Here is a 13,827-nt window from a genome sequence, read left to right as displayed (position 1 = left end):
CGCTGCGTTTTCCCGTTTGGGTTAGCCAATCAAATAACTTAGAATCCTATCCTGTCTTCCGATTCTTGAGCTTTATACCCACATATTTTTTTTAAATTATAAAGTAGCAATCAATCAAGCAATCAACCTGTTTGCGTCCACTGCAACATGGACATAGGCCTCCCCAAGAGCGCGCCAACACACACGCCTCCTTCGCCTTCCTCATCCACCTACTTGCCGCCCTTCTTGAGGTCGTCAGCCCAGAGGGTTGGAGGTCGTCCCACATTGCGCTTGCCGATACGCGGGCTCCACTCCAGAACACGTCTGCCTTTAAACATAACGCTATTCACTTCCCCCACTTTCCTTTGGTCATTTAGCGACTAGCTCTGACCAAGTTTCGGAGCAATACTTCATCATGTTCGGGCTGAAGGATTTTGGCGTTGCTTAGCCGAGTTGCGGTTGACAATATAATATATGTTACACAGGGATGCAGGGACTTAACTCGTAGATCAAATCAAGTATGCCTACTGTTGTTGACACATCTAAGTTGATGTGGCTGTGTCAACAGATGCAGCTTTGATTTATGCCAGCTTTATTCACTTTAATGCATCCGCATAGCGAAATGGAATTCAAAATTATGTTCACTCTTGACATCCGCTTTCAACGGAAATGACGCTCTGTTTATGATAGACTCTACATTATGCTCATCTTAAACAATATTAAGTAGAATCATTTCTGATGCCCGCGACTTCGTTTGCGTGAATTAAGTTTTTGAAATCCCGTAGAAACTCTTTTCACTATAAAAAGTAGTTTAAATAACTTTCCAGGTCTTTAACTTTCACACTTATATTATGGGTAAAAGAAACCCACCAAAAACATTTCATGTAAAATGTTGCCAAGACTCACAAGTTCATAATGCTTTCACTGTTAAAAAGTGATGAGATCTCTAGTAGAGCCAAGCCCCTAGCTGAGCTTAGAATTGCGCTGCCCATGGGACCTATCCCAAGTCCAAAGTATATAGCTCTTAAATGCTCTTGAGTATATCACATTTATAACAATAAAGAACAAATAACTCTACTTACAAGCTCTGATTTTACAAACCCTAAATCTTGGTTAAAAAAGGACGGCTTGGCCGTTTAATGTTCGTGGTACTTTTATCTGATATGACATTTAAGCCCGGAATAGCTTGTGCGACAATCATGAAGTATAATAAAAATTAGTAATTGTCGAACAAACTATTCCTTATGACCTTAATATAATATGTTATGCCATGTAATGCTTTCACGAACATTAAACGGCCAAGCCGTACTTTTTTAATCAAGATTTAGGGTTTGTAAAATCAGAGCTTGTAAGTAGAGTTATTTGTTCTTTATTGTTATAAATGTGATATACTCAAGAGCATTTAAGAGCTATATACTTTGGACTTGGGATAGGTCCCATGGGCAGCGCAATTCTAAGCTCAGCTAGGGGCTTGGCTCTACTAGAGATCTCATCACTTTTTAACAGTGAAAGCATTATGAACTTGTGAGTCTTGGCAACATTTTACATGAAATGTTTTTGGTGGGATTTCATTTCTTTTTGGCAGGTGCCCTAGATTTTTTTTTTGGATCTATTTTTTGTAGGTACCTACATCATTTTCATGGCCCGCTCTCTATCGTTACCTCTTTTTTTAAAAGCTTTTATTCTTGCAATGTATGTAACTATGTTTGTTTGGGTGGAATCTTGCAACTCAATTTTAAAGCAGATATATCAAATTTCAGTCTTTTAGGACTTCAGGAAACACATTTTTTAAATGTACAGACTGGGAAAAGTTTATTTTCCTGTTGTTTTAATGAAATCCCTAGCCTACATACCAAATTTCAGTCTTCTAGGACTTAGGGAAGTATTTTAGAACTTTTGACTAGAGGGGTTTTGAATGGCAATAAATCTGAAACCATAACAGGTAGACAATTGATACTTGGCACGTTTGATAAGTCTGTCAAGGACATATTATCCTGAAAATATCAGCATTCTAGCGATAGACTTTACAAATAATTTGCTTCCCCCATACGTGGGAGTGGAGGGGGAAATTTTTAAATTTCTTAATTTTCCTGTAGTTTGTATGCAATTTCTAGTGTACACACCAAATTTCAGTCTTCTAGGACTTCGGGAAGTACCCTAGAATTACAGACTAGAAGTTTTGACTGTCAATAAATCTGAAACTATAAAAGCTAGACAATTGATACTCAATGCGTTTAATAAATCTGCCCAGGACATCTTATCCTGAAAATATCAGCTTTCTAGCGACAGATTTTACAGATTTGCTTCACCCGTAAGAGGCGTAGAGGGGGGGCATTTCCAATTTCTTAATTTTCCTGTAGTTTGTAGTCAATTTCTAGTCTACATACCAAATTTCAGTCTTCTAGGACTTCGGGAAGTACCTTAGAGGTTTTGAGTAGAGGTTTTGATGATCATCAGTGAGGGACGAAATCGGCGTATTTTAGGTATCAATAAATCTGTAACCATAAAAGCTAGATATTTGATATTTAGTATATTTAGTAAATTTGCTGAGGACACCTTATACTGAAAATTTCAGCTTTCTAGCGTCATCCAGACCGAAGTTATGACGGGTCGAAAATACGGCGAAACACTTCGAGAAAAAGGTACGTAGCGCCCCGGCCGCCGTTTGGCTCGTCTTGGCGGGGGCACTGCCGTGCCCCCTGATCAGTCGGGGGGCGCACATTTGTGGTCGTGGTGGGCCTCAGACGGTGTGTAGGGACTATACCTATTGGTCCCCTGAGGAGGGTCCTCAACAGGCGCCGCTGGCTGGTAGCCCAGCCACCAGGTGATGCGTGGAACATCGTTGGGTTTTAGTCGGTAAGAGTCCGACATAATCTCCGTGCCTCCCCGGGCGCGGTATTATCCATGAGGATTTGCCCACGAAAAAAACCGGCCAAGTGCGAGTCAGACTCGTGCACTGAGGGTTCCGCAATCGGGTATTTTTTCCAACATTTTGCACGATAAAACAAAAACTATTATACATAAAATTAATTAAAATCTGTTTTAGGATGTACAGGTACCCTTTCATATGATATAGTTGGTAAAGTTATCTTATTTTGAAAATTGAAACACATTTTAATTTTTTTTTTAAATGATGTAACCACAAATTCGCGGTTTTCAGATTTATTTCTGTACTTGTGCTATTAGACCTACCTACTTACCAAATTTCATGGTTCTAGATCAACGGAAAGTACCCCATAGGTTACTTGACAGACAGACAGATAGACAGACAGACAACAAAGTGATACTATAAGAGTTCCGTTTTTCCTTTTGAGGTACGGAACCCTACAAAGAAAAGGTACAATGAAAACATACCTGAAACCAGTCCACAGGAAAGTACAAGTAGCAATTGCGCAGCTACCACCATTTCGAACGGTTCACAGGCCGCGACAGTCAAATATTATCACTATTATGCTGAAGTAGCACATAATTCTTCCTTACTGGCGACCTGCAAAGAAATATATTAGAGTATAGAGGTCGAACGGCATTTTTATGAGGAACATTTGTAATGTCACTGAGGGGTATTTGAATCATGAACGGACTCCCAATATTTTATATTGGAACAGTGATTTTATAGTTTTATGGCCAAATAAATTTTTATTAGAGGAAAAATGTCGAATCAGTAAATTCTTTGACGTCAACAAAACATTCTCCATTTTCCTAAAGACTAAGATTCTGCATTGGTAGAGATATGGTAGAGATGTTATTTTGAAGTTGAAGATCAGAAGGAGAAAATGAATTTACCAACAAATAGTGCAAATAGTACTTTCATCACAATAATAATATGATATCGCAAATTACAATATTTTAACAAATTAATCACCGAAATGGATGTATACAAGTACGCTGAAGGAGGTGTTCCATAAAAATTGTAGTACCTTTATTTGTTAACTAGCCGATGCCCGCGACTTTGCCCGCGTGGATCTAGGTTTCTCGAAATCCCGTAGGAACTCTTTGATTTTCCGGGATAAAAAGTAGCCTTTGTGCTAATCCAGCATATTATCTATCTCCATTCCAAACAGCCAAATCCGTCCAGTAGTTTTTGTGTGAAGGAGTAACAAACATACACACACACATACACACATACACACAAACGTTCGCCTTTTTAATATTAGTGTGATTCTAAGCGCCCCACCAAGTGCATAGGTACCGTGAATTAAAATTGACACTGTGTCAAATGGTCTTTTTGTTGACACTATGCTGACAGATGTCTCATCACTAACATTTAGTTCCGAGTACGCTCACATGATGCTCACTGCTGCTATCAGCGCCAAAATAGTGAAAATCAAGTTACACCAAAAACAGTTTGACAATTGCAGGTCCAGCGTAACTTAGGTATATAATTACAGGTTAGTGAAATTAATATATTATATTTTTTGTAGATTATGTCTTGTCGGTTGTATTGCTCGAGTAACAAAGTATCGTTGTATAATAATATACTCAAGGGTGTAATTTATTTGTATTTTGGAGCAAGCTGGGGCAATCTGATGGATTTTTGTATTGATTGTGTTCTGACGCACTGTGTCGGTTTGTTTAAAGTGGGAAACATTTGGGAAACATACAATTTTCTTCGACATATACCTAATTGAATACAAGGTAAAAATAAACCTTTTTATTTTACGAGTAGCGTGCTTTTGATCCTTCACTACTGCATTCTTTACAAAATTCATTGTCGCTGATCGTTCCTTCCTGTAGTGGGGGCAATACCACAGTTCACGGCAGTTAAGAGGGCTCTCTCCGTCACTCGTTTCATACAATCGTAGTTCCAATTTCATTTGAATAATAAGCAACCAAAGTCCATGAAATTTTGCAGACATATTCTAGAAACTAATATCTGTGTCTGTGGTGTTTTAGATTTTTCAAAAAATATGTAGTTTTAAAATTACAGGGGCTCAAAGATTTGTATGAAAATTTTTAAGACCGCGTAACTTTGAAACCGAATATTCTAACAGAAATCTGGAAAACCACAGACATAGATATTAGTTTCTAGAATATGTCTGCAAAATTTCATGGACTTTGGTTGCTTAATATTCAAATGAAATTGGAACTACGATTGTATGAAACGAGTGACGGAGAGAGCCCTCTAACTTCTAACAAAACGTCGAGGCTTCGACGTCCCTTGCAGGCGTCAAATGTTAGAATAGTATTTGACGCAGGTAGCCCTAAAGTAGCTCTATTTTTCTTTGATTTTACGTCACCATGGCCTAATATTTGACATATCCTCGATTTAGGATCAAGTTGAGTTCCCTCACTCTAGTTCACTCTGACAAAACGCAGAGAAACTTTCAGTTTTTATGAAATAACAAAGGTCTGGCCCTTGCGGGCTCTTAGTCCAAAGCCTTGTGATAGTTCTGAAGTAATGTAATCCGAGTCGGGAGTAGTAGATAAGGAAGATTATTCGTAATCTTATTATCTCGATAGTAATAAAATGTTTTCCGTAGATATAATGTTTGATCTTCAGCAGAAAGCTTTCTCGAAAAGCTTTTTTATTTACTTACAAAGTAACATGATGTAATAATTTATTATTTCAATAATATAATAAAAAGAAGTCTAAATATTGGTACAAATAAATGATTACGAAAGATTCTTAAAAGTCCTTACTAAATTGGAAAGCATGTCTGTTTGTTTGTTACGTCTACTTGTTTATGATTTATAACCCCATATGCATCACCGTGAATTTGCACCAAAATAGGTACATAACATGTAAAATGTTTGACAGATCGTCATTCGTCGTACTTTGTTACGAATCTCATAACTCGCCAAGCGATTTAGCGTTCCGGTACGATGCCGTGTAGAAACCAAAGAGATATGGGTTCAATAAAAACTGCCATACCCCTTCCATATTAGACTGCATTATCACCTACCACCAGGTGAGATTACAGTCAAGGGCTAACTTGTATCTGAATAAAGATAAAAATAAAAACTTGTTTTTCGTTTAAATTTTTTGACCTTCCACCAAATTATGTAACAATACGAATGCATTTCGATATACAGATTATTAACAGAAAATAGGTAGAGTTATGTAACTGTTCCGTCAGTGGAAACTCATGGCTAATAGCCACTACGGTACCTACCTATTCTACTTCAATCAGTTAAGGACTAATTTGTCAGTCAAAGACCTTCATAAACCCCATTCAAAAGGCTTCAACAGGCACGAAGCTTAAACACTGCTGCAGAAGGACATTTAGAATAAATTATCATACTTTTTATAAAGAAAATATCAGGGACTAGTAGGTTCTCTCATGTTGTGGATTTAGGTTTTTAAAATCCCATGGAAATTCTTTGATTTTCCGGGATATAAAATAGCTTATGTCAATCTCCAGATCTTTAACTATATCCATCCGAAAAATCACTTTAATCGGTTGCTCCGTTGCTGCGTGATTGAAGGATAAACCAACAAACAAACACTTTCTAACACTATTTATAACTAGCTGATGCCCGCAGCTTCGACCGCGTGGATTGGTCAGATCCCCTGCAGCATCAGGATTGAGGAGTTGGATTCCAAATTTTTTATGAAACAATGTCGCAAAGTTTCTCTATCGATTAAAAAAGAAATGACGCAAATCGGTTTAGAAATCTCGGAGATTTCGGTGTACATAGGTAGAAAAACACAACTCCCTTTTTGAAAGTCGGTTAAAAAAGTAGCCTAAGTTACTTCCTGGTCAATTCTCTACTTGTCTGTGAAAATCCCGTCAAAATCGGTTCAGCCGTTCCCAAGATTAGCCTTTTCAAACAGACAGACAGACAGACAGACAGACTGACAGACAGAAAGACAGACAAAAATTTTAAAAACGTGTGATTCAGTTATAGTATCGTTCAAATAACCATATGACCTTAATATGTGGTAGTTATTTCGAAATTACAGACAGACACTCCAATTTTATTTATTAGTATAGATATGGGTAGGTAGTGTTTGAAGGATTAACGAAAACTAAAACTATGTAGACGAAGACACGGGTGAAAGGTAGTATAACATTAGTTTACGATAAGTAAATAATAATGTATCGTCTGAGAGCTTACGTTGGTTATAAATTTCTCTCTCGGGGTTAATTTTATTACCATCTTCCTATCTAATTTATCATCATTAAAGTGTTCAGGTTGTAGCGTTACTACACATTTTTAAATTAGCTGTAAATCAAGGTCCAAGGTTTCTCTGAGGGTTTTAAGACTCTCGAGTGAATTTATTGTTTGGCCATTTAAAATTAAAGCTCCAAATAAATGCATAACAGGTGGTTAAAGTTATAAGTATTACAGGCATCCTTAAACGTTGGTTACGAAAAAATAAATGAGTTGCACCAGTATGCACAAAACCATTGACCATGGTTTATTTCTAATATACTGAAATAGCGAGTCAATGCGCAGGCAACACCTGATGTGAAGTGATTACTGCTGCTCATGAACATTTGCAGCACCCGAGGAACTGCTAATACGTTGCCAGCTTTTCAAGAATTTGTTGATCTGCCCCTTATATATCACATGTTTAAATCCAGTGGGAACACTGCCGAAGGGAATCAAAGTAAGACAAGTATAAAAAGACACTAAAAATTAACGCTTGACGCTTACCCAACTTCAACATACGACGTGTAAGTACATAGAAGCGAATTTTAATTTTTTCAATATTTTCCATAGTGAGTATTTGCAAAGTTACGCTAGAGATGCCGCCGTAGAACATTTTTACTACGAGTATTTCTTTCTTTTTTTGCGGTAAAGTTTTCGTTAATTTCCCGAACCCACAGGATTGTATGAAGCTTTTAGAACAGCTGCACTAGAGAGGGCATTTAATTAAAATTGTAATTCTGCCGAGAGACGGTATAATATTGCTTTAACATAATAATAATTAGTCATCTTGACTAAATCCTATACACATGGTGCTTGCAAATAAACGCAGTCTCATTAAACGCTGGGTATCTGGTGTCTACTATGCTGGGACTTAACCGAGTCTCAGGGAGCCGCTGGATTCAGGCGTAAGAACGTGGCGTGGGAAAGTCCCTACAAGACATCTATGTCCATTGTCTAGCTGTGGACGTCTGTCGATTGACGATGATGAAGCTTGGGAGCCTGTAGCATATCAAGCTCCTGAACTGCTGAAATAGAGTTGTGAACAGATGTATAAAAAGTCATTCAGGAAGAGGGTCTTTACCCAAAGATCTAGCGCTCATCGTTATAAACAACTTTTACGAGCGTCAAAAAGTGACCTAGAAAATTTTCTCTCATCCACGATCCATGACAAATATTACATAATATATTTACATAATATAGTAATAATATATATTCCGTAGTTTTACTATGCGATGTTTAAACGCTTATATCATAGAGATATTATAATATAGTCCGTACAAAATGAGAACTCACTCGCCATTTTAACTTTATGTGCCAAATTCATATCAAAAGTATGGTTATGTCTTTATTCTAAGGATAAATCGTATTTTTGACATGACAGTTGATACACAGAGCAAAAACGCTGAGTGGTTTTAATATTACAAAAGTTAGGTTAGTGTGGGTTAGGTTATCTAAGCAACAAGTGTAAATTAAAAATATATAACACCCCCGACAAGTGAAGGTTACAGAAACTAGAAAAGAGCTGATAACTTTCAAACGGCTGAACCGATTTTCTTCTATTTTAGCTAAGAACACTCTCGATCAAGCCAAGCCACCTTTCAAACAAAAAAAACTACATTAAAATCGGTTCATTAGTTTAGGAGCTACGATGCCACAGACAGATACACAGACACACACGTCAAACTTATAACACCCCTCTTTTTGGGTCGGGGGTTAAAAACAAAAACAACGACGATTAAGTGCTACGATGCCGCAGGCAGACACACAATGTAGTCAATCTTATAACGCCCCCATTTTTGTGTCAGGGGTTAAAAAGAGCACAAAACACGACTGGGTATTGATTGGCCATTTGTCGTGCATATCACAATTTTTTGTCGCGGACGGTCGTGTGAAATGGCAGATGGCATATAACAAAAACGATTTTTACACACCAAAAAAAGGTTCTACCTAAATGTTCTATTTTTATAACGCATTCATAAATATTTCAGTAGATTGTTCTAGCGACTTCATCCGCGTGGATTTATGTTTATTTTAAGAATTGTGTGGATTTTTTTCGATTTTCCGGGATAAAATCAATAAATGTACCTGCGTCTCCGGGATGCAAGCTGTATCTTAAGTATTTATGTACCCAAAAGTCAAAGATAGACTCAATTTCAAATTTATAATATTAACTAGGTTATGCCCGCGATATCGTTGACGTGGACTACATAAATTTCAAACTCCTATTTTACCCCTTAGGGGTTAAATTTTCAAAAATGCTTTTCTTGCAGATGTCTATGTCATCTGAACGCTAAACAGTCCAATCCGTCCAGTAGATTGAGCTGTGTGTTGATAGATCGGTCAGTCACCTCTTCCTTCTATAAAATATGTAGGTATATTTAGATATTTGTATTTTTGGTGAAGGTACAAATATAATGAAACATTTATGAAGTGGTCCAAAATCAGTTTTATTGAAATGTAAGTAATCTTTGGGTACACTAATTATAACCATTTATTTTAACATCGCATGCTGTAGTAACATAACAATAATGAAAACGAATAGGTTTTATATTTAAACACTCGTTTAAAATGTAAATGTGAGAGTCTTGTATTATTAAAAGTACCTGCCTACATGTTTTCTATTTTAATATAGGCTTTTACGAATTGGAATATTAATATTATTCTCTTGAATAAAATAATTGTTTTAAGGATAATAAAGTACAGGGTGCGGGATAACGCCTACATTAATCAAAGCACTCTCAGTAAAAGATTGAAGACAATATGAGCTGTCTAAATCTGACTTTATTACCTACGACTTGTATTATCTTCAAGGGTACGAACGTGAAATTAATTTGCTTTTTTTAAGCAAAACATTGTACCTACTAACTTGTATAGACTACGAACCCGAAGCTTTATTAAACTTGCAAACTTATTAATTTGACGATCGCTTTGTCTTTAAAGTGATTGGATTAAATTGTTGTTTTGTCCTTCAATCACGTCATAACGGATCGACGTATTTTTTGCTTGATTGTAGTTTAAGACCTGGAGAGAGATATACCTACAGTAGGCTAGGTAGGTACTTTTTAGTTTATCCCGCAAAATCAGAGTTCGAACGCGAACCAAAGTTGCGTATATTATATAGATAATGTACAAGTTAATAGGTTTTGTATTATTAGGTATAATAATAATATGTGACACCGTTAGCGAGGCGTTAAATGAACGGAAATTTGATGATCCGGAGCTGTGGTTGTTTGTAAACGAAGCAAATTACCCGTAATAACTTCCCTGATACGGTTTCTTAACGAACATCAGAAGTGAAAATTTTATTTACATATTAACAGAGATTTGCGTATATAAGTTTCAATAGTTAATAATTACTTAATTAATAAGGGATTTTCCGTCACTCGTTCCATACACGCGTAGGTACTTAGTTTGGTTCTCATTTAATACTAACCAAACTCAAACAAAAAAAACCGGCCAAGTGCGAGTCAGTCTCGCTCACTGAGGGCTCCGTACTAGGCAATTTTTTCCGACATTTTGCACAATAATTCAAAAACTATCAATCCTACTTCGAAAATTGAAATTACTAATTATTTGTTTATGAACACGTTTTAATTTTGTTTTGGTGATGTAAATTCACGGTTTTTTGGATTTTTCCTTTAGCTATTTGGTAGATCTTATAGCTACTACAATACTACCTAGCTTAAAGCTACTATAATGCTACCTGCCAAATTTCATGATTCTAGGTCAACGCGAAATACCTACCCTAGGTTTTCTTGACAGACACGACAAGAAATATAGACATTTTTAGACGCTTTCTTATCAGAATTTTTGAATGCCAAAAAAGTCTTTTGTCCCCAAAGTTTAAAGTGCCCCTAATTCACGACAAAGGGAAGTGGAAATTCGGACTACTTTGTGCTCTAATGAGACTGTATTTAGAGCGTGATCTAAGCCTTATTTTTACCCAACTGCGCCACACTTAGGTGTGATAATGTGTTGATAGTGGGCCTTGAAGTATAGGTAGGCTAATTATAATCTGAAAATATTGCTAGTATAATAGTTGATTACTAGTAATTACTTGAGGTTGAAATAAGACTAAGTAGGCACTGTATTTTTTTGCTTAAAAGCAGCTTGAAGGCTTCTGTAGTTTATACGCGCAAAAGTCTAGATCATAACATAAGAATCTATTAAATCTAATTATCGTTACTGAGACGATGTTCAACTCGAGGTAATGAAAAAGTTACTTTATAAATTCCCATTTAAAATGCTACCTTCTTTAAAGATAGTAAAAAATAATGTTGCACACGTTATTCCTAGACATGGCTCCGTCTATCCGCGTTTTTCCGTTACCTACGTGACCTAGAAAAGTAGGTACGAGCTGGAAGTGGATAGGTACGTGATAAACGTCCTAGGCATACATAATTTAAAGGTACCTACCTATTACTTCGTTTAAAATAGAATTTTGTCCTTGTACGATGTATGTGGAGTCAGTAAGTAAAGCCTTAGTTACGCTATCGAGTTTTATTGAAGGCCAAAATATTTAATGTTACATACCTGGCTTGTAATTTTAAAATTATAGACTGCACTATCGGACCCGCCCCGGCTTCGTTGCTCGGGTTAAGTGACTGAAAATCCTTTTTTAGTGGGCATCTAAAGGAAAACTTGGCAGGTACATGCAAAAAATCAAGTTTTTTAGATTCATATATCCGTATGATAATTCCCACGACTTCATCCGCGTGGATTTAAGTTTTTAGAAATCCCATAGAAACCCCCTGTAAGACTAAATGGATGTGTTAGGCACCCGTAGTACCTTTAAACCTTCCTCATGTAGTGTTCTGAATGATGAAGGATACTGTATTGTATTTCTCCAGTATAAAGGCTTTTTATAATCTATACTAACACTAATAATAAATAAAATTGGAGTGTCTGTCTGTAATTTCGAAATAACTACCGCATATTAAGGTCATATGGTTATTTGAACGATACTATAACAGAATCACACGTTTTTAAAAATTTTGTCTGTCTGTCTGTCTGTCTGTCTGTTTGAAAAGGCTAATCTTGGGAACGGCTGAACCGATTTTGACGGGATTTTCACAGACAAGTAGAGAATTGACCAGGGAGTAACATAGGCTACTTTTTTAACCGACTTTCAAAAAGGGAGTTGTGTTTTTCTACCTATGTACACCGAAATCTCCGAGATTTCTGAACCGATTTGCGTCATTTCTTTTTTAATCGATAGAGGAACTTTGCGATATTGTTTCATAAAAAATTTGGAGTCCAACTCCTCAATCCTGATGCTGCAGGGGATCTGACCAATCCACGCGGGCGAAGCTGCGGGCATCAGCTAGTTACATAATAATCAAAGCTAAAATGCTTAGAAGTTCCAAACGAATGCGTAGATGAATACAGATAGCGAATTGGTTATATACTTTTTGTAGAGAAATAAATCATTAAAATATGTTTAATAAAAATTAACCCGAATTTTGATACAAGCGCCTGGATGTCGGTATATTTCAGAAACTTTGCTTCAAACAAGCTTCTTACAAAGGCAAGAAAGTAATCAAAGTTCGAAACAGTTTGATAAAGAAGGAAATAGTAAATACTGTGGGATTAATAACAGTTGAGCGTGCAGCTGTACCTAAAGTTTTAAATTGGTTTAAAACCACGACTCAGCAGGCGACCGAGAGCCATGCGTAAAGTCTCTTATGCGATTTTTTCCGTGAGGAAAATCCACCATGGATACTTCTAGCCACAGGGTAAAAACCTCACGAAGTTCGGATGGAGCACAAGGAACCGGCAACTCCTCGTTACTCTACCAGCCCTGGGAGACTACGTGTCCCCAAACATCGTTAGAGGCATGCCGGAACCACAGCAGCTTAACGAGTCGAGAAGCTGAAACGGCTAGGTAGGGTAGGACTGATAGGCCAAAGTTGGACTCCTAAGGTATCCTAAGAACAATGACCTGGCACCGAAAAGCGCAACGTTAGAAGACCCTCTGATTAGATGAACGGACCATCTCAAGCGATTCGCTGGTGGCAATTCCTGCACGAGACTCAATATTCAACGATTGAGGTTTATCAGTTGAGAGGAGAATAAAGAATCCCTGTAGTTGTATCTAATGGCAAACGCAAGGACTACTACTTGACTAATTATTGTATTAATTATTATATTTGCATGCCAGAAATGGTTGAATACACTGGACTCATTATATGCTATTTGTACCACCTTTTGTCAGTATTCAGCAAATAAAGAATTTGATTGATTGATTGACTGAAAAAAGGAACCCCACTCACTGAGACGTATGATGGTTCTAGACGCTTGGTTACGAATTTTATCCCCAACACAGCTTGTTCTATAGCGCGTTGAGCGACTTTGAATTTTGTGGACGAAGCCGAAATATGTCAACGTTTTCACTCCATACGGATGCTTTAGTATGGGTCCAGGTATTAATAGTAAAATGACTGGAACAAAAACGCAACTGTCGAATTTAGGTGCCTCTCTATTAATATATAATAATACTAGCTGATGCCCGCAGCTTCGCCCGCGTGGATTGGTCAGATCCCCTGCAGCATCAGGATTAAGGAGTTTGACTCCAAATTTTTTATGAAACAATGTCGCAAAGTTCCTCTATCGATTAAAAAAGATATGATGCAAATCGGTTCAGAAATCTCGGAGATTTCGGTGTACATAGGTAGAAAAACACAACTCCCTTTTTGAAAGTCGGTTAAAAAAGTAGCCTATGTTATGGTAAATTCTCTACTTGTCTGTGAA

General features: G+C 37.0%; 1 protein-coding gene across 1 annotated transcript in view; it reads right to left on the bottom strand.

Annotated features, from left to right (window-relative positions):
- The window catches only part of LOC123869735, a 74,185-nt gene that overhangs the window by 53,519 nt on the left and 6,839 nt on the right, over window positions 1-13,827 (bottom strand). Inside the window, exon 2 of the mRNA XM_045912734.1 lies at window positions 3,334-3,466. Within this exon, the coding sequence (XP_045768690.1) occupies window positions 3,334-3,385 (52 nt within the window). The 5' untranslated portion in view covers window positions 3,386-3,466. The remainder of the gene's footprint in view (window positions 1-3,333; window positions 3,467-13,827) is intronic.

The sequence above is a fragment of the Maniola jurtina genome, chromosome 11 (assembly GCF_905333055.1).
Source record: "Maniola jurtina chromosome 11, ilManJurt1.1, whole genome shotgun sequence".
Taxonomy (NCBI): Eukaryota; Metazoa; Arthropoda; class Insecta; order Lepidoptera; family Nymphalidae; genus Maniola; species Maniola jurtina.
Note: the sequence above shows the minus strand (reverse complement) of the source record. Positions and strands in the feature narration are given on the sequence as shown.